Source organism: Miscanthus floridulus, chromosome 12 (genome assembly GCF_019320115.1).
Source record: "Miscanthus floridulus cultivar M001 chromosome 12, ASM1932011v1, whole genome shotgun sequence".
NCBI classification, from domain to species: Eukaryota; Viridiplantae; Streptophyta; class Magnoliopsida; order Poales; family Poaceae; genus Miscanthus; species Miscanthus floridulus.
This window is the reverse complement of record NC_089591.1, coordinates 41,208,296-41,230,942: the sequence shown is the minus strand read 5'-3', so window position 1 is coordinate 41,230,942 and position 22,647 is coordinate 41,208,296. Positions and strand designations below refer to the sequence as shown.

At 43.6% G+C, this 22,647-nt stretch overlaps 1 protein-coding gene across 1 annotated transcript; it reads right to left on the bottom strand.

Moving 5' to 3' along the window:
• Positions 1–9,835: 9,835 nt before the first annotated feature.
• Positions 9,836–22,552, bottom strand: LOC136495757 (uncharacterized). The gene is made up of 13 exons (XM_066491599.1): positions 22,463–22,552; positions 14,976–15,369; positions 14,817–14,865; positions 14,360–14,425; positions 14,218–14,269; positions 13,992–14,099; positions 13,735–13,850; positions 13,456–13,568; positions 13,175–13,296; positions 12,908–13,055; positions 11,510–12,145; positions 10,760–10,815; positions 9,836–10,140 (listed from the first exon to the last, which is right to left on the bottom strand). The coding sequence occupies exons 1-7, from the start codon at positions 22,550–22,552 to the stop codon at positions 13,794–13,796; spliced, it is 816 nt and encodes a 271-aa protein (XP_066347696.1). The 3' UTR covers positions 9,836–10,140; positions 10,760–10,815; positions 11,510–12,145; positions 12,908–13,055; positions 13,175–13,296; positions 13,456–13,568; positions 13,735–13,793.
• Positions 22,553–22,647: the final 95 nt, after the last annotated feature.

Sequence of the window (22,647 nt, the reverse complement as noted above, 5' to 3'; positions counted from 1 at the left end):
GGCGGCGGCAGGGCGGCGTAAATGGTGGCCAATCATGAGGCCGGGGTGCTGCCTGGCCTCACGTGATGCTGACTTCCTTCCCCTTGTGCGCGCCACCGCATGCACGCTGACTGCACGGCCGGCCGTGTCTCGCCGTTGCCGGCCGGGCAGAAAACCGCACGTACAGAGATATTATGGTCCGAGTTATGTTGGTAGATTACCTTTTTCTGTGAGGATGCTAGTTGCTTTACTGGGTTATGGCACATCAGCACCCTAGCTAGCTAGGTCGTGTTGGGAAAGCTCGTGTAGCTCAACCACCGGCATGCAACATTTCACATAACATAACAGGGTACGATAACCTGGACGGACCATCATAGCTAAGCTAGTGCAGTGGTGCTGGTTTGTCAAGAGGTGATCATGCATCCACCGGACACAAGTAATATAAGTCTGCATGATCGATCTCGAGGGCCCCAACGTGCACTGCTTCTCGCCACTGTACTTCATCCTTCTATTGCACACTCACTCCTCTACTTCTACAGCGGGGAAGTGCAGTAACCGATGTTAATAGTCTAGAGCTTTTATTTAGTGGTTTGACACTGGTGGCGCCCAAGCCAGAATCAGAATGGTTAGTGAGAAAGAGATCAAGCTGGGTACGACGAGGGGAAGGGGGGGCTTCAAATGATGATGATGATGGGCCTCGGCCGGCCCAAGATTCGTAATGATGGCTCGCCTCCGGGTCCTCGCTCATCATCACGCGCCACACCTCTTCTCCTTTTTTTTTCTCATCAGTCTCTCTTTATTTACCGTCTCTCTCTTCTTCTTTTTTACAAATACAAGGGCGATGATTATCATCGCTTTACTGCGCCACCATCGGGTGATCATGATCTCCTCTCCCAGCAATTGAATGCCTCACGATTGAAGGCCCTTTCTTACCTGCTCTGTTTTTACTGCACGCCTGTCATCTCTCATATCTTTTTCGCTCCTCCTTCTTTACCCTTTTTCTTTTTGGCCTGGTTCGCCTCTTGCTTTTGCAGTGCACCTGCTGTTTCTGGAATTAAAGCATGGCCTTGTTTAGATTGAGGTTAGTAATCAGTATTTGGTACTGTAGCATTTTCGTTTGTATTTGACAATTATTGTCTAATCATGGCCTAACTAGGCTCAAAAGATCCGTCTCGTAATTTACAATCAAACTGTGTAATTAGTTATTTTTTTATCTACATTTAATACTCCATGCATGTGTCCAAAGATTTGATGTGATAGAGAGAGAGTGAAAAAACTTGCAATCTAAACAAGGCCCATGTTTAGTTAGTTGCTAATGTTTTTTGAAAGTTATACTCCTCCGTATCTATTTTATCCTAAGTCAAATAATTCTACGCTTGGCCAAGTTTATAGAGACAAAAAAAAACACCAAATAGATATTACTATGATATGTTTGGTATCATAGATATTGATTTTTTAAATAAATTTGATTACACTCTCACATAGGATAAAATAGAATAACTTTTCTTTAGAGATGGAGGGACCCTGTCTCCCCACCCCTCCAAAAAAAAATGCAACTCTTTTTTTTACGAGTTAAACAATTCTTAATTTGTCAGAATCTATAAAACATTAGCTTTATGATATTGAATTAGTATTATTAGATTAATCATAGAACATATTTATTATACCAAATCAGTTTGAGGCATAAACATAATTTATTGTTATAAACTTAGTCAAACTTTTGCACTGCTTGAACGATAAAGTATGGCTGATAACTTTCTAAGGTTTAAAATTTATCTAAAATGAAAATATTGGACACTTCCTCCTAATGCAGAAGTTAATCATGGGTGCATGCAAACAATAATTGTCAGATCTAGGAGTTATTCTCCGAGAAAGGAAAGTTGATGATGATGCATGCGGGGTCTGTTGCTAGTGTCCTAAATCTATATGAAAATTTTTAGAAAGTTACCTATCATAGGACGAAGGGAGTATATTATAAGTCATTACGAGTTTTCTAGATATATAATTTTTATTATATATCTACTTATCTAGACATAATTCATATCAAGGTATGTAGCAAATGTTATATACTAAAACATAAAAAACGACTTATAATTTTGGAACGGAGGGGTAACAATTCAAGTTAGCCATAAAAATTGAGTTCGTGTGGCATACTCCCTCTGTCATGTAATATAGTGTATTCTAAGAATTTTAAGACAAATTAAGAGAGAACATAAAAAACGCATGTACTCTCAGTTTATTTTCTAATCAGACGCTGTCATCAACATGATTAATTATGATTGGTTGATAAATATAAAGTATTTAACGTAAAACTGTTTTTTTTTCTCTATGATGCATTATATTTGAGTACAAATTTTAATGCTAGAATGTACTATATTATAGAATAGAGGGAGTATGATGCTAACCATGTGTGGTGTGAAAGAAATGCTCCAGGCACTAAACTTGTTCGACTGCCCCTAGAGGCTAGACCGCTAGAGACCTCAACATAGCTAAATCAGAAAGACAAAAAAAAGAACTTGTTTTCTACTCTTTCTGAATTCCACGGCGACAGATAAAGTTAAATGTGCCCTTAAGGGCATGTGTCCTTATGCACCGCGCCGTTGGATTCGCATTGAGATGTGTGCACGCACACTTTTTCAATGCGAATCTACATTAAAATGTGTGCGTGTACACTTTTCAATGTGATTCCAACAGAAGGTGTGCCGGGAGCAAATGCCCTTAAGGGCAAAAAAAAAACAATGGCATTGGTTTCCGTTTTAGAAAATAGAAAGTGTTCTGCCACTTAGGATCTCTTCGTTATTCGTCGCAAAAAAAAGGATATCTTACGTTATTACATCATCATAAACGCATTGTCGATGGTTTGAACTTTGAAGTAAATCTGTGATATAAATAAACAACAAGCCATTGGCGTCAAAACAAAAGCCTATTACTAAGAACCTATTTGGCAGGGCTCCTGCAAGGGCTCCGGCTCTGGCTCTTGCAGGAGCTCCACCAAACACCTCTTCATAGAACGGCTCCTCCGGCGGAGCACTTTGGGAGCCGGAGCCGTTTTGTATAGCACGAGGAGGAGCCAAGAGACGTAGCTCCACGCGGCTCCTCCTGCTGTCTAGAATGCAAAGACGTTGACGCCCTTCCTTGTCTCACTCGGCTACGCAGGACGGCAGTAGGCTTCGACGGCGCTGTACGGCGAGCGGCGGCGCGAGCAAGCGCCGTGTGGGAACGGCGGCGGTGGCGGCATGGGAGAGAGCAACCACGGCGTAGGAGAGCGGCGGCGCAGGCACTGGGTGCGATCCTGCTGCCGGCAGCGGTGGCTTGAGCAAGCGGAGCCGAGAGCGGCGGCGGCGGCACTGCAATCTTTTTTTTTTACAAGAAGATGCGAGTGGTTGGTTCCTTGGAAGGGAAGACCGGCAGTGGGTTGGTGCAGGTCGTATGGGCCTAGGCCCAAAGGGGTGCCTTCCTCATTTCTTCATTAGAAATTATTTTAAATATGATTTACCTTTGCTCAAAAATGATTTACCTAAATTATAACCGATATTATAATTAATTGATGCAAGATTTTATACGGTCAAATAATAAGTAGGGGCACTTTGGACATTTTTACTTTTCATCAATTCCAGAAGAACAGGAGGAGCCGTTTTACCAAACGTTTTTTCAAAAAGCTTCAAGGAAACATTAGCACCAAACGGTAGCCAATAAACGGTCAAAATCTGTTTGTTCAAATGTTGCAGTGTGTCCCATTAACTAGGCTACCATCACTTGAGAGTTGAGACACGTTTCCATCTAGTATACCCCCAATCTTTTTCCATGTGAAAGGGGAAAAATGAAGAAAAATCTAACCAAATCTTTTTCCAAGCCACTAGGAGAATTATGATTGTACTGATTTTTTTTTTTTTGAAACGCGGTTGTACTGATTGAACTCCCCTGCAGCAATGCTAATATTAGGCACAGGATGACAGGACCAACAATGATTCATGTGACGGTTCACGTGACAGAGTGTAGTCGCTCGCCAGCGGTCCAATCCTTTGCCATAACCATCGTCTTCCACATGGAGCTGCATCGTATTGGATTCCTCTCCTTGCTCGCAGGCATCGTCGGCCGGTGCTGGCCATGGAGACAGGCAATTGAAGATTGCATGCAAGGGGGGCAGTGCAAGTGCACGGCCACGATAGCCAATTGAAAGCAAAGCCATCATTTGGATTTCCCCTTCTCGTGTGCTCTCGGTCGCCTTCGTTTCGGCCCCCTCAAGTTATTGCACACACTCGAAAGGTTCATCGATGCCGCCGCCCTCCATGATCCATCGGGGTCGGGGGCTACTCCAACTCATGTACATGTGCTAACACCGTGGCACACTGGATCGCATGCATGGTAAAAGGAAAAGAAATACACTAACTCAATTTGGCTAAGGTTGGATGTCTCCTGTGCTAGACCTACTCCCTAAAAATACAATTACGAGATCCGTGCCGGTCAAATAGCTCAAGTTTGGCTAAGTTTATAGCAAATAGTATTAATATTTATGTCTCCAAATAAATTTATTATGAAAATATATTCTATGACTAATCTAATTTTGCATCAGGAATGTTAGTATTTTTTTTATATATAAGCTAAGCAGAGACCTCTTTTTTTTTGAAGGAAAAGAAACTGTCTAGGATGTGTGGCAGCAAGCATAGACTACAATGCAATGTACCGTAGTATAGAGTACTGTAAACGCTGGTTGCTGACACTGCCAAGCTACCCGCCAATGGCTGCAAGCAGGAGTAGGTTACTAGTGTGAAGGTCCCCTGTTTGTTTTCCCAACCAAAGGCCAAAGCAATCCTGCGCCAAGAAGAAGCTGCTGCGGCGGTTCTGCCTGTGCCTGATCAGGTTGGGTAAACACATGATGGAAGAAGGCAGACAGACCAAATGCAATGCAATGAAGATGAAGAGAGTACGTACACGGCAGAGGCGAAGCAGAGGATAAAGTTGGATACTCCGAACATGCATGCATGTGCATGTGCACAATCAATGGGGTTCGGCGAAAAGGGCCGCGCGCGGTGCACTACAGTCTGCAGGTGCAGCCGTGCAGGGATTCGCCCCTCGGAAAGCTTTTTGCTCCCTTCCCCCGACCTAAGCCTTTGTTTAGTTGGATCCCAAAATCTAAAAAGTTGCTATAGTACCTGTCACATCGAATGTTTGCGGCCCGTGTATGGAGCATTAAATGTAGACGAAAAGAAAAACTAATTGCACAATTTGGTGGAAAATTGCGAGACGAACGTTTTAAGCCTAATTAGTCAATGTTTGAACACTATTTGTCAAATAAAAACGAAGATGCTACAGTAGCCCCAAAATCTAAATTTCGCGAACTAAACAAGGGCCAATACACGATGTACGAAGCTTGCCTAATTGCATTGAGTGGTCACGTACGTAGTGATGCAACAAGAGGCGGAGTTGCAGCTGCGATCCAGCTCTGCCCCTCTGCGACTGCTGTTCGCATCGCAAAGCATCATGTATGGACGTGTGCTTTTGCATTGTCTTGTCTGCATGCACCAAAGACCAAACCGCTGCCAAGAAAGCTGTCCACCTGCTGGACGACAGCAGCTGATCCCCTAGTCAACCGGTGTGATTGGAGTGGCACGAGCTGATGAGCCATCGCAGCAGCAGCAGCAGCAGCAGCCTCCCAGTGCGATCGTGCCAAGCATCCGCGCCCGGCTCTCGTCCGAGTCAAACAAGGACCGGCTCCCCATGCATGCATGGAGCCTGCCTGCCTGCCTAGGCATCATGGCGGCCGATCTGAGGTGTGATGATCATGAGCGCGCCTACTCCTAGGTCGGTAGCTGGCGGCGTAGGAGTAGCGCGTACGACACCTTGGCCCTTAGCCGGATCATCACGCCGGCGCCGACCGCCGACGCTAGGCTGCTAGCGGAAGCAGAGGGTAACGGTCTCATCGCGGTTGATAAATCCCCTGGCTTAAACAAACAGACTGTAAGGCCCGGCGCGGCGCAGCAGCGGCAGCGTGTCGTCAGCATGTGCCTGTGGCGGCGATCAGTGGCTCTTGCTGGTGTGGTGGTCTGCTCGTGGAGCCGAGCGAGCGCTATGTCTGCGGTGCCTATGATCTTGCGCTAGGCGCTGGTGCAATTGCCCGCTCCTCGTAGATGGGAGGGAGGGCGACAGAAGGAGCGGTGCTGGGCTCGGGCTGGGCCCGCAGCCGCCGAGGGAATAGAAGCGTAGCAGTAGTGATGATTTTTTTTAATTTTAACACTTTTTTTTAACTAATTCTAAATCTAACACGGGGTGTTTTTTATTTTCAAATCTAACACTTTTGGCCGCGCCTATTATCATGACGCAGTCAAATGCCTATGACGCGCCATGCATGGTGGCACGGCGAGAGAGCTGACATGGCGACGACCGGGGCGCTGACCGGTGACGTGGCACCACCGATCTTGGCGCGGCGCAGCAGTCGCTGTCTGGTCGATTCACCACCCATGCCTTGCTGCTGCGTGTGCGACGTGATTGATCTGGGACATGATTCACTGCTGCGTGTGCGACCCGTGACGTGATTCACTGCTGCCTCTCCTTGCTGCCTATGCTGCTGCGTGTGCGACGTGATTGACCTGAGTCTTGCTCAGTAGTCACATCCCTTGCTATTAGGTACTACTAAATCCGTTCCAACTAGTAGTATGGTTCAGTAGTGTTCCTTTCCCCATGCCATGACTCTTTTTCTGTGTTGCTTTGTCCATGAACACAACACACAACCGCTGCTACTATTCCACGAGGGCCTAGTATGTTGTAATTCCTGACGGTAGGTGAAAGCCTACAGTAAAAGCATGGGACCTAACACGTGAAGTAACGCTTCACTTTAATTTTAAAGTGTAAAAGGATAGTAATTCTTCGAAAAATGATTGATAGTTAAAAGAACTCTATCTGAAAATCAAATAGATACATAAAAACATGACTTTAGGAAAAAAAAAACAAGTACTGCTGAATCTGATAGCTTTTCACCTGGACCAAAACACTCATAGGAAAACCAGAATCAAACATGACACAAGTTTACGGCGAGCTTGCATTTTCTATTTCTTCTTCTCTCTTGCTCCCACTTTCTCAAGTTTACGGGGTGTTTGGATCCCGTGACTAAAATTTAGGAGGTGTTATGTGAGGGTGTCACATGAGGTGTTTGGATACTAATAAAAAAACAAATTACAGAATCCGTCGGTACTCCACGAGACGATTTATTTTCGTAATGTACGCGCTCCTTGCAGTTGATGGTTGGTGCACTACTGCTGTGCATGTGAGGTCGCCAGACGCTGCATGGTTTGGTTTCATCGTTCAGATCAATCGTTTACCGACGACTTCATCAACTATCTTAAATTTAAATTTGATTAACTTTATAGAAAATAGTATTAATATTCATCACTCCAATCAAATAGATACATTATGAAAATATATTTGATAACAAACCTAATAGGTATTCAGTGTGATAAATATTAGTATCTTTTTATATAAATTTATATAGTTAACCTTTAGATCGTTTAACTTAGCGTTGTTCTAAAACAAGTAAAGTCCACAGCGGTCTCTCAAACTTGTTCATCTATGTCATCACAGTCTCTAAACTCGTAAACTTGTTCGACTGCCGATCCATAAACTTGAAAATTGCATATTTAGATTCTTACACTCGTTTGGCCATATCATCTTGAGTCCTAGACTCGCTAACTATCTATTTAGGCAGTCAATCTATGTTTGGATCTAAAGGGTGATTTACAAATTAAGATGACACAATTGAACAAGTTTGAGCACCTAAGCAGACGATTTGAATGTTTAGAGATCACAATGATATAGTGAAACAAGTTACCAATTATAATCTAAATGGACGATTTACAAATTTAGAGACCAGAATGACATAGCCGAACAACTTTTGAAGAACATAATAAGCTTTACTCCCTCTGTCTAAAATAGAAGTCGTTTTCGCTTTTCGAGAAGTTAGTTTTTTTTTAACTTTAACCAATTATAGAAAAGGGTCATGGCATGAGGAAAGGAACACTATTGAACCATACTACTGGTTGGAACGGATTAGTAGTACCTAATAGCAAGGGATGTGACTACTGAGCAAGACTCAGGTCAATCACGTCGCACACGCAGCAACATAGACAGCAAGGAGAGGCAGCAGTGAATCACATCACAGGTCGCACACGCAGCAGTAAATCACGTCCCAGGTCAATCACGTCGCACACGCAGCAGCAAGGCATGGGTGGTGAATCGACCAGACAGCGACTGTCGCGCCGTGAGTGATGGCGCGGCGGCGCTGCGCCAAGATCGGTGGCGCGACAGACCCTACCACGTCACCGGTCAACGTCCCGGTCGTCGCCACGTCAGCTCTCTCGCCGCGCCACCATGCATGACGTGTTACAGGCATTTGGCCGCGTCATGGCAATAGACGCGGCCAAAAGTGTTAGATTTAAAAATAAAAAACAGCCCGTGGATTTAGAATTAGTTTTAAAAAAAATGTTAAAATTAAAAAAAATCCGCAGTAGTAGTAGGGATGCAGTGGCAGTCGTGCAGGTCCAGGGTGCAGACGTGCACAAGCACTGAAGCACAACGCTCGGCCGCTCCGCTCGCCCTGCTCAGCTCATCATGCCTGCCCTGACACAGGGCTCCGGTCGTGCGTGGCGCTGCGACAGTGGCCTAGGAGGAGGCTATTTGCTAGGCTCTGGGCTCTGGCACGAGAGAATCGCAGCTAGTGCATGTGTCGCATGCGTGACATTTAATCTTGAGTGGCTGCCGGCACGGGTTCCCGTCCGAATGCGCGCGGAATCTCCTTTGAGCGCGAGCGTGTGCACGCTCGCGCCCTGATGCGGACGTCGGGCCAGGCCGGTCCTCGGCCCTAAAATTCTCACAGGGCTGGGTGTTCAATGATTTCGCATCCGTGCGTCCCGCCACCGTTCGCGTTGGCTATGCTCGATCTATGCGTCTCACGGCGACTTGTCCTGAGAAACCCTGCCGTGGAGTCGGACACGCATGATGCGTCCGACGAAAACAAGCAAAAAGCGTCGCTGTTGGTACGGAATTAATTGTGCGACGGGCTCGCCCGGACCGCATGGTTGGGTTCAGCCGCGGATGATGGCGCGTTTTGAACGGTGCTGCGTGCCCGCGCGAGCAACGCCGCAGCGTGCCACGATGGCCGCCCGGAGTGTAGCTGATTCTCGTCACCGGAATACCGGATCAGTCGACAAGGGGGCGGCGACGGACGGAGGGGGACAAAACTCAAAAGGGAGCGCCCCCGGGGATCTCCATCGGTCGCACGGACGGGACCGGGCATCCAAGGATCGCTTTGGCTAATCGATGCGTTTTGCTTGCAGCCGCGTAACTAGCGCCGCAGCCTTAGGTGTTTCACAGCTTTATTTCAGGCTTCCGTTCGGCCTGCCGAGCGCATCGCAAGAAAAGACTGCATGCTTTTTGCAGAGAAAGAAGAGCAGACGGAGTGATGGAGAGGGACCAAAAACATCGTAGCACGGCATTTTTAATGTGGCCAGGGAAAAAGGGTCTTGACTCTTGAGGGTTCTTATATACTTAGGTAGCATGCCCGTACGTTGCTACGGAACAGCAAAACTTTTATATTAAAAACACACAGATCGTACGATAAATAACGGTATTGTTTAATAAAGGTATTTTTTATTATCATAAAAACAGTATTAACATGCAATATTATCTTGTCTATAGAGCTAAAACCTCTTTATAGATGATATTCATTGGAAATATTATCATTTAACAATTTCTTCCCCTCGTTCATGTTCTTCTCAACAATTAACACTGTCCAAGATCCTGATATTAGATCTTGCTATGGATATAGATAGCGCTACGTACAATTGGCTATGTAAAAACACTGGTAAGACGAAGAAACAATTTGGAGCGTTTAGGTAGTGAGCATACACAAATACAACAATTATGTTATAAAAGCATATAATCCAGTGTATGGGTCATGATTCATAGGTCACTGGCAATTGAGCTTTAACTTTTACATCAATTGTAAGATGAAACAGAGTTACCTATATGCCTTTTCTATCTAGGGACTGAAGCCTTGTATGATGATCTATGTTAGAAAATGATCAACCAATTATTGTTCTCCTTCAATCTACAACTTTTCACTTTTGTTTTTGATCAAATTGCTCCCCTTCACTTTTCTTCTCCTCCAATCTACGAAATAGAGTTACTGTAATATATGTATTGGCCTGTGCATTGCTACAAGCACAAAAAGTCGTATTTGTAACCAAAAAAATCATAAGCATGGATCGAAGAACACCACTGAGTGGTCATAAGATACCTGCAATAGTACAAATGATACAACTGGCACACATCTCTTTTTATATATTAGAGGATCACATGGTTCTATGTTGTTTAAGATCTATCTTATTTTGAGTTGAATACTCTGACTCTTTTTAGATAAGCCAAAAAAAAATCAGCATATCAGTTAGCACTGATTTCTCTATTTATACCGAACAAAATCACTGTTTCGGAAAGATAAATTTATTCCGTAGTAAAATGAAGAAGTGAAATCATCGATTTTGTTTAATTTCCATGGAGCAGTTAAAAAATATTTTGGATACCACCCCAACCACCCATATGGCATCCAAAAACTGATTATAAATGAAACAGGGTCTCAATTGTCTATTCACTGCTTATCTGAAAAAAGAGACAGCTACACATTAATAATACTTGGAGTCACATCACATGAAAACACTCTCTGTGGTAATAGCTTACAGGCTTTTCAACAATCTGTTATTTAAAAAAGATACTAAAGCATTAGGAAGTCTACCTTTATAAAGCATTAGGAAGACAACGAGGATCCCATACTATGCAATGTTTTACCTCCTGCAGAGTAGAAAATTGTTTCACACTGTATTGTGGGCACACCAAAAAATACACATCACAATTAACACAACTTTTTTCATCATTTTTTGACCATATAGTAAGAGAAACCGACCTTGCTAAAACAACAACTGCAATTTGAGGACACCATTTTCTAAGAATTTTTTTATCTACATAACTTTAACAAGTAGATAAGAGCATACAGTTTGACACTTTAGAAGCTCTACTAAGGCATGACATATTGGCATGAGCATGCGAGGAAAGCAGGAAAGCATTGCGATATCCTACTTCTCAGTGACCACCACTGTAAATTGTTCATATGCATCTTGTTTTTGTAATGCCTTTTAAAAAACACCTACTGAAAATAGAGAGAATTCATCCATGCATCTGCAAAGTTCCCATTTAATATATATAGGTAGGATTCATTCACTAATTATGTGCAGAGAATAGCTCTTTTATCTATTGCAAGGAAAGCCTGGCAACCTGTAGCAGGGCAAAGCATATCAAGCAATTCATCCAAAAAGATGTGACATATGAAAAGGCCTTCTTGATTTGGAAGGGCAAGTTAACTCCCATACTGGTTGGCTGCTATAGATGGATCGGAAGATGCAAGCACTGACCTAGGCATGTGGTGTTGTCAGATTTGCTAAAGTAACGCAAGGCTCGGGTGGATTCGTGGAGGAGGCGGTCCACGTACCTGAACATGCCTTTCTTGGCCAGCGCTGAATGCTCTTGTCCTGTTTTTTGTCATTCCGATCACTGTCGCTGCCACTTCTAGCCGACGTGTCCATGAAGCTCGGCAACAAATGGTTCTCGGAACAACACAAACAAATCACCATCAAAACCACAATCAACACGGATCAAAACTAAAAACCAATGAGAATGGGGAAGAGACGGTCAAATCGAATCGTACCTAGAGTCGAGAGTCGCAACTGCTGGAGCAATGTGGGCCGTTCCAAATCTCGAACTCCAGGCAGCGACGGTGCCAGCCATCTTCCGTCACGCGTTGAGGCCATGGCGGCGCTAACCCCTGCGTCGAGTCCCGTGCATCGAGGTGGGAGTGGGACTGCAACTTCCCCTCCGATGCAGACCCGAAGGAGGAAGGCAGGGCAGGCTGCAGGTGGAACGCTCAGTCCACGATGGCGGAGGCCGGCGAGTCTACGGGCTCCTCGTCCTCCATGGACACACCGCCATCGCGAGCTCCTCCAGCGTGAGGCCGCGCAGGGCGGGTGGCAGCGGCCGTGTCCTCCCCCACGGGCGGAGATGCGGTCAGCAGGTAGAGCGACGTATTAGGAATTCATGTTATCATTTTCCATTTCACAAAGGGGACAGCCTGAAAAGACAATGAAATTTAGAAATTCATGTTATCATTTTCCATTTCACAAAGGGGGCAGCCTCAAAGACAATGAAATTCATCTTTATAGAGAAATGGAAACCAAGCATTGGCAGTAAAGACAACAAAAACAAAGCCATTTAGTCCCAGAAAGTTAGGGCAGGCCAGAGTTGAAACCCAACAAGGGCATTAATGACGATACTAACAGTAACTATACTAATAACAAGAGGAGATGGTAGCCTATGTCATCTTTCCAACGGTGCAGTGCTGGTTTCTACGCACTTATGTCCAAAGACAGAAACACATATATTCAAGTGCAGCACAAAGCTGACTCGAAATCCAAGGCTTGTACCGTGGTTGATTTGCATTTACAATAGAACTATCTTATTCAAATAAACTGCACGAGAAAGACTCTAGAATCAAGAGAACTGTCAGGAAGTAGAGTAATATAAATCATACTGTAATACTGATACACTACACAAGCGGATTTGCAATTCCTATATTTGTGCACCTCCAAACTAACAACACAATAAGCACTGTACGGAACAGAACAATACAGCTATACTTAGATCTCCTAGCCAGTTGTACTCACAGACATTGCAATTTACAAGTTAGGGCTTTACTTAATCAAGAGAATATGAAACAGACAGCAAACACCAGGCTACCAAATTTGCTAGCGTGCAGTAAAGTAAACACGGAAGAAAGGATACTTTGAATGCTAGTGGCTGAGTTAAGACAAGCCCTAGAGATGAAGCACTGTACACTGTATGCAGAGATAAGACGGCCTCAATCCTTGACATCTGCAACACCTTCAGAAGCTATCTGAAACCTCGCTTCAGCTTCAGCCAGGCAGGGAGAGCTTATTACTTTACAAATCCGCTCCTCCCCTCTTCCCTTGCGAAGAGCGAGCCTGATGGAGAGTTGGAGGCAGTATCGACATTTTAATAAATGATATGGATAGGAACAGAACAGAACCTGGGTCTTGGAGATAACCAGTTAGTTCGTGATAACTGGTATAATGTACAGTACCTTGTTGTGGAAGCATGAGCCATGATGTTACCACCAATGGGCTTGATCTGTGGTCCGGCAAACATAGTTGAGCCATCCACTTGTGCTACTACTTGATTGGTGATAACCACAGCAACTCCAAACTGCCATGATCAATCAAATCAAATTAAGAAAAGCAAAAAATCATGAAGGGATATCCAGTGGCAACAACATTTTCATTTGACTGAAAGCTAAGACAAAAACCATAAAGAGAAGACTTGGTGTTCTTGAAGACAAAAAAATAATAACAATTTTATACCAACCTCATCTGCTAACTTCTGAAGCCATATGCATTTGCCTAGCTGATAGCTCTCCTCTTCCTGAGAAATCAGTTCTGTACAGAGCTGTGGCACTGTCAACAACCATTAGAGCAAACCTGCAAATGTAGATATTCATATTAGAAATTCTGACCAAGCTACCTCCATAATCTAGATGGATAAAATTTGTCATATTTGTATCTCTTGTTAATCTAGATGGATAAAATTTGTCATATTTATATCAAAAGAAAGATAAACAGGTGCTAGAGGGGGGGAGCATCTCACCTAGGAGTTATTTAGCTATTCCTGAAGTTCAGTTCAGCACGTCAGCATGTTGTGGTGATCTATGGCCTTGATGTGAAGCACACCTCCCTGATTATGACAAGGACAAGAAACACTTGCTGCAAATGTACAAACTAAATTAGAAGGGTGCAAAAAAGATGGACATGAATGGCCAGCATGCATGGTATCCACACATGTCACTTCTTCCTTCAGTCCTTCCATCCTTTGTAACAATGAGCAAGTCCAACACAAAAGTATACCTGAAGGGACTCCACATTAGTTGAAATCAAATTGGTAATCCTCCCAGAAGCAAGCTTCCTACGACTATCATTAATTAATCGCAACGAATTGTGGAAAACAGTTGCAATCTGTATAACAACAAAAGTTCAGACCACGTGTTATTACAAATCAGGAATGATTCCCAAGCCAACCTAAGTAGAAGAGTGATCTCAAGAAAGTGGAACAAGTGATTCCAAGGATGCCTACCCACACGCATGACATTCTGAGAGTACTGTGCCTCAGCAAGAACCCCCTGTGACTGAAAAATAGAAGAGTCATAAGTACCATAATTGTTGGTTGGAAGTTCAAAACTTCAAATACACCTGAAGGAAATGAAAATGATCCATACCACTCCTGCAAAAATTGAGAAGGCATAGATGTACCTGTTCCGAGATGGATCACCTTTTTTCGTAGACTGTCAAAAGAAAAAAAATGGTTCAAAGCAAATAATTAAGGCATGTTAAGATATACATAATCACACTGTCTGTTCCAGAATCAATGGACTTCAGCAGCACTATTAATGATGGGGGCGAGTGATTGATGAAAAGAAATCTCTACCAATTTATACAAAATTTTGTGCATAGATACATTAATAAGCACTTCCATGTTATTGGCTTCAAATGTCATGGAATGAGAAGCAAACCTCTAACAACAGGTTAATACGAGTGGACCAATAAATTGAGAAGCATCATTATCAATCTACAAAGTTGTGAGAAAAAAGAGAGTTGCTGAGAATGTCAGTGTGTTTATAACAGAAAAAATACTGGAAAGGAAACCACAGGGCAAATCATCTAAAGAAAACGTACCTTGAAAAATCCTCCCAGCCAGAACCTGGAACTGCTGGCCGCATCCTACCTGCAGGGATGAGGAAAAAAAATGCATAACAAAACTGAACAAAGGGCTCACCTGAGGATGAGGAAAAAATGCAAGAGAGTTGAGAGGAGAAGGAAGGGAGGGAAGCTCACCTGAGGTGAGCGCACGGGCAGCACGTGTGGTCAATCTACGACCAACACAGCCGCGGCGAGAGTAACCACCCGCTGCGGCGGCTCGGGCCCCCCGCCGCAACGACGACCGGCCGGCCTGGCGTCTCCTCGTCGCGCACGAACACGAGCGCGGTGACTCGGCCGCCGTGCGTCCAGGCCCTGGCGTCGTCGATGTCGCAGCGGAGAGGAGGTGGGAGAGGGAGGCGCAGCCGGCGGGGAAGCCTGCTCTGGACGCGGCCGCCGCCGGCCGAAACCCTAGCCGTCCGCCGACTGGTAGAAGGAGACGGAGGCCCTCGCCGAGGATGGAGAGAGGGGCGCGGTGCTGGCCGGAGTGGAAGAGGAGGTGCTGGCCGGAGAGGGATGCGCCGCCGCCGGCCTAGTCGCGAGTCGTAGCTCCCGAGAGGGCGTACCCAACCCGCGACCACCAGTCGGACTGATCTGTGGCCGCCCGCCGCCGCCCTCCCTTCACCGCTGACCCCGGGCAATGGCGATCTGCGTTTAGAAAAAAAGAAACTAGTTTCACAATTTTCCAAGGTAAAACAAAATTTAAATGATTTATTAAGATTAAGCCAAATTTTAGTATTTTAATTGCATTATTTTCCATGTAAAAAATTAGATATTTATTTTTTGAAATATGTTTTATGAATTTTTGGATATTTTTAAAAATATTTCTACTCTGATTTACTCCCTCGACTTTCAACTTAGCACGATTTATCCTTCTAACGTGCGCCGCCGCACCTAGTGTCGTGCCCCTCGTGGCCCTGCGTGCGTGTTTGCGTACTGTGTACCCCGGGCAATCGCACGAAGCGAACGAGGTATCACACGGTCGTAGGCAAACGGGCACGGGCACGGCGAGGATGACGGCACGGCCGCACGGCGGGATCTCGCGAGGGGAACTGCACGCACGGGAGAGCGAGTGGGATTTCGTGAGGGGGAGCGCACGCTCGGGGGAGGGGGAGTGAGCGGGATCTTGCGATGAGAAGCAGAGCTAGATCTCGGGATCTCGGGACTCGAGCGAGGGCGACAGCGCGGGCACGACAAGCGCAAGGGCAGAGCGAGGGCAGGGGGATCGAGACTTGGGGCCGCGGGAGGAAAGGGCGACGGCGCGGGGGAGAGGTATCGCACGGGGCAGACGGACAGGACGAAGCTGGATTGTCACACCAAGAAAAACATATCTTCTTTTAGTTTTAGGAGAAAAGAAATATATATATTTCTAGCTCCCTACCAAATCAATCTATCTCAAATTTAACTAAATAATCTAGAATAACCGTACATCTCTTTTCTTAAGTTAAACTTTTAAATTTTTTTAATAGATTTATAGAAAACTTTAGCAACATTTATATTTCCTAATATGTTTATTATCACAAATATATATGTCATTATTAATATAATAATACTTATTACACATTACAAATATTAAAAAAATTATGCATTTTTTGTCAGTTTTTTAAATTAACTAAAAAAAACAAGATGTTGTTTTAGAACAGGACAAGTATATACAAAAATATTAACATTATCTAGAGTAGGGCACCAACGCACACCCTACCACACATACCTAGTCCGGACCACATTGTACTGACGCTTCTACGTGTTTCGACTATAAATATCGACTAATTATAATAGATAACGATGGCTTCTACTATCAAATAAGCACCAAAATAAGTTTATCGAGATTCAAATGATTTCAAGTTAGACACTATAAGATAGAGCATGAGTTTAGAAAAAAAAAAGAAACTAGTTTCACAATTTTCTAAGGTAAAACAAAATTTCAATGGTTTATTAAGATTAAGCCAAATTTTATTATTTTGATTGCATTATTTTTCCATGTAAAAAATTAGATATTTATTTTTTGAAATTTGTTTATGAATTTTTGGATATTTTTAAAAATATTTCTACTCTGATTTACTCCCTCGACTTTCAACTTAGCATGATTTATCCTTCTAACGTGCGCCGCCGCGCCTAGTGTCGTGCCCCTCGTGGCCCTGCGTGCGTGTCCGCATACTGCGTACCCCGGGCAATCGCACGAAGCGAACGAGGTATCGCACGGTCGTAGGCAAACGGGCACGGGCACGGCGAGGATGACGGCGCGGCCGCACGACGGGATCTCGCGAGGGGAACCACACGCACGGGAGAGCGAGTGGGATTTCGTGAGGGGGAGCGCACGCTCGGGGAGGGGGAGCGAGCAGGATCTCGCGATGAGAAGCAGAGCTGGATCTCGAGATCTCAGGACTCGGGCGACGGTGCGGGCGCGATGAGCGTAAGGGCAGAGCGAGGGCAGGGGGATCGAGACTTGGGGCCGTGGGAGGAAAGGGCGACGGCGCGGGGGAAGGTATCGCACGGGGCAGACGGACAGGACGAAGCTGGATTGTCACACAAAAAAAAACATATCTTCTTTTTAGTTTTAGGAGAAAAGAAATATATATATTTCTAGCTCCCTACCAAATCAATCTATCTCAAATTTAACTAAATAATCTAGAATAACCGTACATCTCTTTTCTTAAGTTAAACTTTTAAATTTTTTTAATAGATTTATAGAAAACTTTAGCAACATTTATATTTCCTAATATGTTTATTATCACAAATATATATGTCATTATTAATATAATAATACTTATTACACATTACAAATATTAAAAAAATTATGCATTTTTTGTCAGTTTTTTAAATTAACTAAAAAAACAAGATGTTGTTTTAGAACAGGACAAGTATATACAAAAATATTAACATTATCTAGAGTAGGGCACCAATGCACACCCTACCACACATACCTAGTCCGGACCACGTTGTACTGACGCTTCTACGTGTTTCGACTATAAATATCGACTAATTATAATAGATAACGATGGCTTCTACTATCAAATAAGCACCAAAATGAGTTTATCGAGATTCAAATGATTTCAAGTTAGACACTATAAGATAGAGCATGAGTTTAGAAAAAAAAGAAACTAGTTTCACAATTTTCTAAGGTAAAACAAAATTTCAATGGTTTATTAAGATTAAGCCAAATTTTATTATTTTGATTGCATTATTTTTCCATGTAAAAAATTAGATATTTATTTTTTGAAATTTGTTTATGAATTTTTGGATATTTTTAAAAATATTTCTACTCTGATTTACTCCCTCGACTTTCAACTTAGCATGATTTATCCTTCTAACGTGCGCCGCCGCGCCTAGTGTCGTGCCCCTCGTGGCCCTGCGTGCGTGTCCGCATACTGCGTACCCCGGGCAATCGCACGAAGCGAACAAGGTATCGCACGGTCGTAGGCAAACGGGCACGGGCACGGCGAGGATGACGGCGCGGCCGCACGACGGGATCTCGCGAGGGGAACCACACGCACGGGAGAGCGAGTGGGATTTCGTGAGGGGGAGCGCACGCTTGGGGGAGAGGGAGCGAGCAGGATCTCGCGATGAGAAGCAGAGCTGGATCTCGAGATCTCAGGACTCGGGCGACGGCGCGGGCGCGATGAGCGTAAGGGCAGAGCGAGGGCAGGGGGATCGAGACTTGGGGCCGTGGGAGGAAAGGGCGACGGCGCGGGGGACAGGTATCGCACGGGGCAGACGGACAGGACGAAGCTGGATTGTCACACAAAAAAAACATATCTTCTTTTTAGTTTTAGGAGAAAAGAAATATATATATTTCTAGCTCCCTACCAAATCATTCTATCTCAAATTTAACTAAATAATCTAGAATAACCGTACATCTCTTTTCTTAAGTTAAACTTTTAATTTTTTTAATAGATTTATAGAAAACTTTACCAACATTTATATTTCCTAATATGTTTATTATCACAAATATATATGCCATTATTAGTATAATAATACTTATTACACATTACAAATATTAAAAATTTTATGCATTTTTTGTCAGTTTTTTTAAATTAACTCCTTAAAAACAAGATGTTGTTTTAGAACAGGACAAGTATATACAAAAATGTTAACATTATCTAGAGTAGGGCACCAACGCACACCCTACCACACATACCTAGTCCGGACCACGTTCTAGTGACGCTTCTACGTGGTTGGACGATCAATATCGACTAATTATAATAGATAACGGTATCTTCTACTATCAAATAAGCACTAAAATGAGTTCATCAAGATTCAAACGATTTCAAGTTAGACACTATAAGATAGACGACCTGTTCGCTGGTTGGTTTCTGGACTAGTTTGGGCTGCTGGTGCTGGTTTATTGTGAGAGAAAAACACTGTTGGCTGGCTGGTTTGGGCTGTCTAAAACCAACAAGCGAACAGGGTGAGAGCATGAGTTTAGAAAAAAAAAGAAACTAGTTTCACAATTTTCCATGGTAAAACAAAATTTCAATGATTTATTAAGATTAAGCCAAATTTTAGTATTTTAATTGCATTATTTTCCATGTAAAAAAATTAGATATTTATTTTTTGAAAATTGTTTTATGAATTTTTGAATATTTTTAAAAATATTTCTACTCTGATTTACTCCCTCGACTTTCAACTTAGCACGATTTATCCTTCTAACGTGCACCGTCGCGCCTAGTGTCGTGCCGCTCGTGGCCCTGCGTGCATGTCCACGTACTGCGTACCCCGGGCAATCGCACGAAGCGAACGAGGTATCACACAGTCGTAGGCAGACGGGGCACGGGCATGGCGAGGATGACGGAGTGGCCGCACGACGGGATCTCGCGAGGGGAACCGCACGCACGGGAGAGCGAGTGGGATTTCGTGAGGGGGAGCGCACGCTTGGGGGAGGGGGAGTGAGCGGGATCTCGCGATGAGAAGTAGAGCTGGATCTCGGGATCTCGGGACTTGGGCGAGGGCGACAGCACGGGCACGACGAGCGCAAGGGCAGAGCGAGGGCAGGAGGATCGAGACTTGGGGCCACGGGAGGAAAGGGCGACGGTGCAGGGGAGAGGTATCGCACGGGGCAGACGGACAGGATGAAGCTAGATTGTCACACCAAAAAAACATATCTTCTTTTTAGTTTTAGGAGAAAAGAAATATATATATTTGTAACTCCCTACCAAATCAATCTATCTCAAATTTAACTAAATAATCTAGAATAATCGTACATCTCTTTTCTTAAGTTAAACTTTTAAATTTTTTTAATAGATTTATAGAAAACTTTAGCAACATTTATATTTTCGAATATGTTTATTATCACAAATATATATGTTATTATTAATATAATAATACTTATTACACATTACAAATATTAAAAATTTTATGCATTTTTTGTCATTTTTTTAAATTAACTCCTTAAAAAAACAAGATGTTGTTTTAGAACAGGACAAGTATATACAAAAATGTTAACATTATCTAGAGTAGGGCACCAACGCACACCCTACCACACATACCTAGTTCGGACCATGTTCTACTGACGCTTCTACGTGGTTGGACGATCAATATCGACTAATTATAATAGATAACGATAGCTTCTACTATCAAATAAGCACCAAAATGAGTTCATCAAGATTCAAATGATTTCAAGTTAGACACTATAAGATAGAGCATGAGTTTAGAAAAAAAAGAAACTAGTTTCACAATTTTCCAAGGTAAAACAAAATTTCAATGATTTATTAAGATTAAGCCAAATTTTAGTATTTTAATTGCATTATTTTCTATGTAAAAAATTAGATATTTATTTTTTGAAATTTGTTTTATGAATTTTTGGATATTTTTAAAAATATTTCTACTCTGATTTACTCCCTCGACTTTCAACTTAGCACGATTTATCCTTCTCACATGCGCCGCCGCGCCTAGTGCCGTGCCCTCGTGGCCCTGTGTGCGTTTCCGCGTACTACGTACCCCGGGCAATCGCACGAAGCGAACGAAGTATCGCACGGTCGTAGGCAGACGGGCACGGGCACGGCGAGGATGACGGCGCGGCCGCACGGCGGGATCTCGCGAGGGGAACGCACGCACGGGAGAGCGCGTGGGATTTCATGAGGGGGAGCGCACGCTCGGGGGAGGTGGAGCGAGCAGGATCTCGCGATGAGAAGCGGAGCTGGATCTCGGGACTTGGGCGAGGGCGACGGCGCGGGCGCGACGAGCGCAAGGGCAGAGTGAGGGCAGGGGGATCGAGACTTGGGGCCGCGGGAGGAAAGGGCGACGACGCGGGGGAGAGGTATCGCACGGGGCAGACGGACATGACGAAGCTAGATTGTCACACCAAAAAAACATATCTTCTTTTTTGTTTTAGGAGAAAAGAAATATATATATTTCTAGCTCCCTACCAAATCAATCTATCTCAAATTTAACTAAATAATCTAAAATAACCGTACATCTCTTTTCGTAAGTTAAACTTTTTAAATTTTTTTAATAGATTTATAGAAAACTTTAGCAACATTTATATTTCCTAATATGTTTATTATCACAAATATATATGTCATTATTAATATAATAATACTTATTACACATTACAATATATTAAAAAATTTATGCATTTTTGTTAGTTTTTTAAATTAACTCCTTAAAAAAACAAGATGCTGTTTTAGAACAGGACAAGTATATACAAAAATGTTAACATTATCTAGAGTAGGGCACCAACGCACACCCTACCACACATACCTAGTCTGGACCACGTTCTACTGACGCTTCTTCGTGGTTGGACGATCAATATCGACTAATTATAATAGATAACGATAGCTTCTGCTATCAAATAAGCACCAAAATGAGTTCATCAAGATTCAAACGATTTCAAGTTAGACACTATAAGATAGAGCATGAGTTTAGAAAAAAAGAAACTAGTTTCACAATTTTCCATGGTAAAACAAAATTTCAATGATTTATTAAGATTAAGCCAAATTTTAGTATTTTAATTGCATTATTTTCCATGTAAAAAATTAGATATTTATTTTTTGAAAATTGTTTTATGAATTTTTGGATATTTTTAAAAATATTTCTACTCTGATTTACTCCCTCGACTTTCAACTTAGCACGATTTATCCTTCTAACGTGATGCCACATCAGCAAAACCACCATCAAAATCATCTAATGTGCAAAAATAAATGATTTTAAAAGTTGAGAGAGATAATAAACCGGTTTTGTAGTTCAGGGAGGAAAATCGAATAACCCCGATAATTGAGGAAGGCAAATTAGACTTTATTTTTTTTCTGAATTTTCCAAGGAGGTAGTCTGGATTCTGGAAGCAGAGCCCAGTACCATTTTTACGTGCGGAAAAGCACAGTACTAGATCCATGGAAGTTCACAGCCCATTATAACCCAATGACAACCTCATCTTGCGGCCCAACCCAACGTAGTATACATGTTACCAACACAGATCACTGACTCCACTAGTCTCGCAGCACCAGACACAGATCCTTCCACACTGGCTGCACGCCTGCACTGCACCTCTGCTCGACTGCTCCGCACCGGCACCGCGTTGCAACTTTTGCAAATGCTTCAAGCGAGGATCTGAGTTCTGAGGTGGATCGGAGAAGACGTCCACTCCCAAGTCCAAGCGATGGGATGCCGTGCAGAGCTCAACGCCGCACCCTGCCGGTCTCTGCACCACCGCACGTCCGCAGCGCTTCAAGCGAAAGCCTGCGCGACAGCAGTACGGACCGCGCGTCACGTCCCGCCATTCCCATTCCTTGACGCCATCAAACGCGCCCGCCCAGCCCAATGCGCCGGCAACACCATTGCCTGCCGCCCCACTGCTCTACATGCCTATATGGAC

Excerpts from the sequence above, each read along its gene's own strand:
- LOC136495757 (XM_066491599.1), bottom strand. The coding sequence starts at position 22,552 with ATGGCGGGACGTGACGCGCGGTCCGTACTGCTGTCGCGCAGGCTTTCG. Across the intron at positions 15,370-22,462 it reads GTGGTGCAGAGACCGGCAGG|GCCGGCGGCGGCGCATCCCT; the intron begins GTGCGGCGTTGA and ends ACTCGCGACTAG. Across the intron at positions 14,426-14,816 it reads GGCTGGGAGGATTTTTCAAG|TCTACGAAAAAAGGTGATCC; the intron begins GTACGTTTTCTT and ends TTCTTTTGACAG.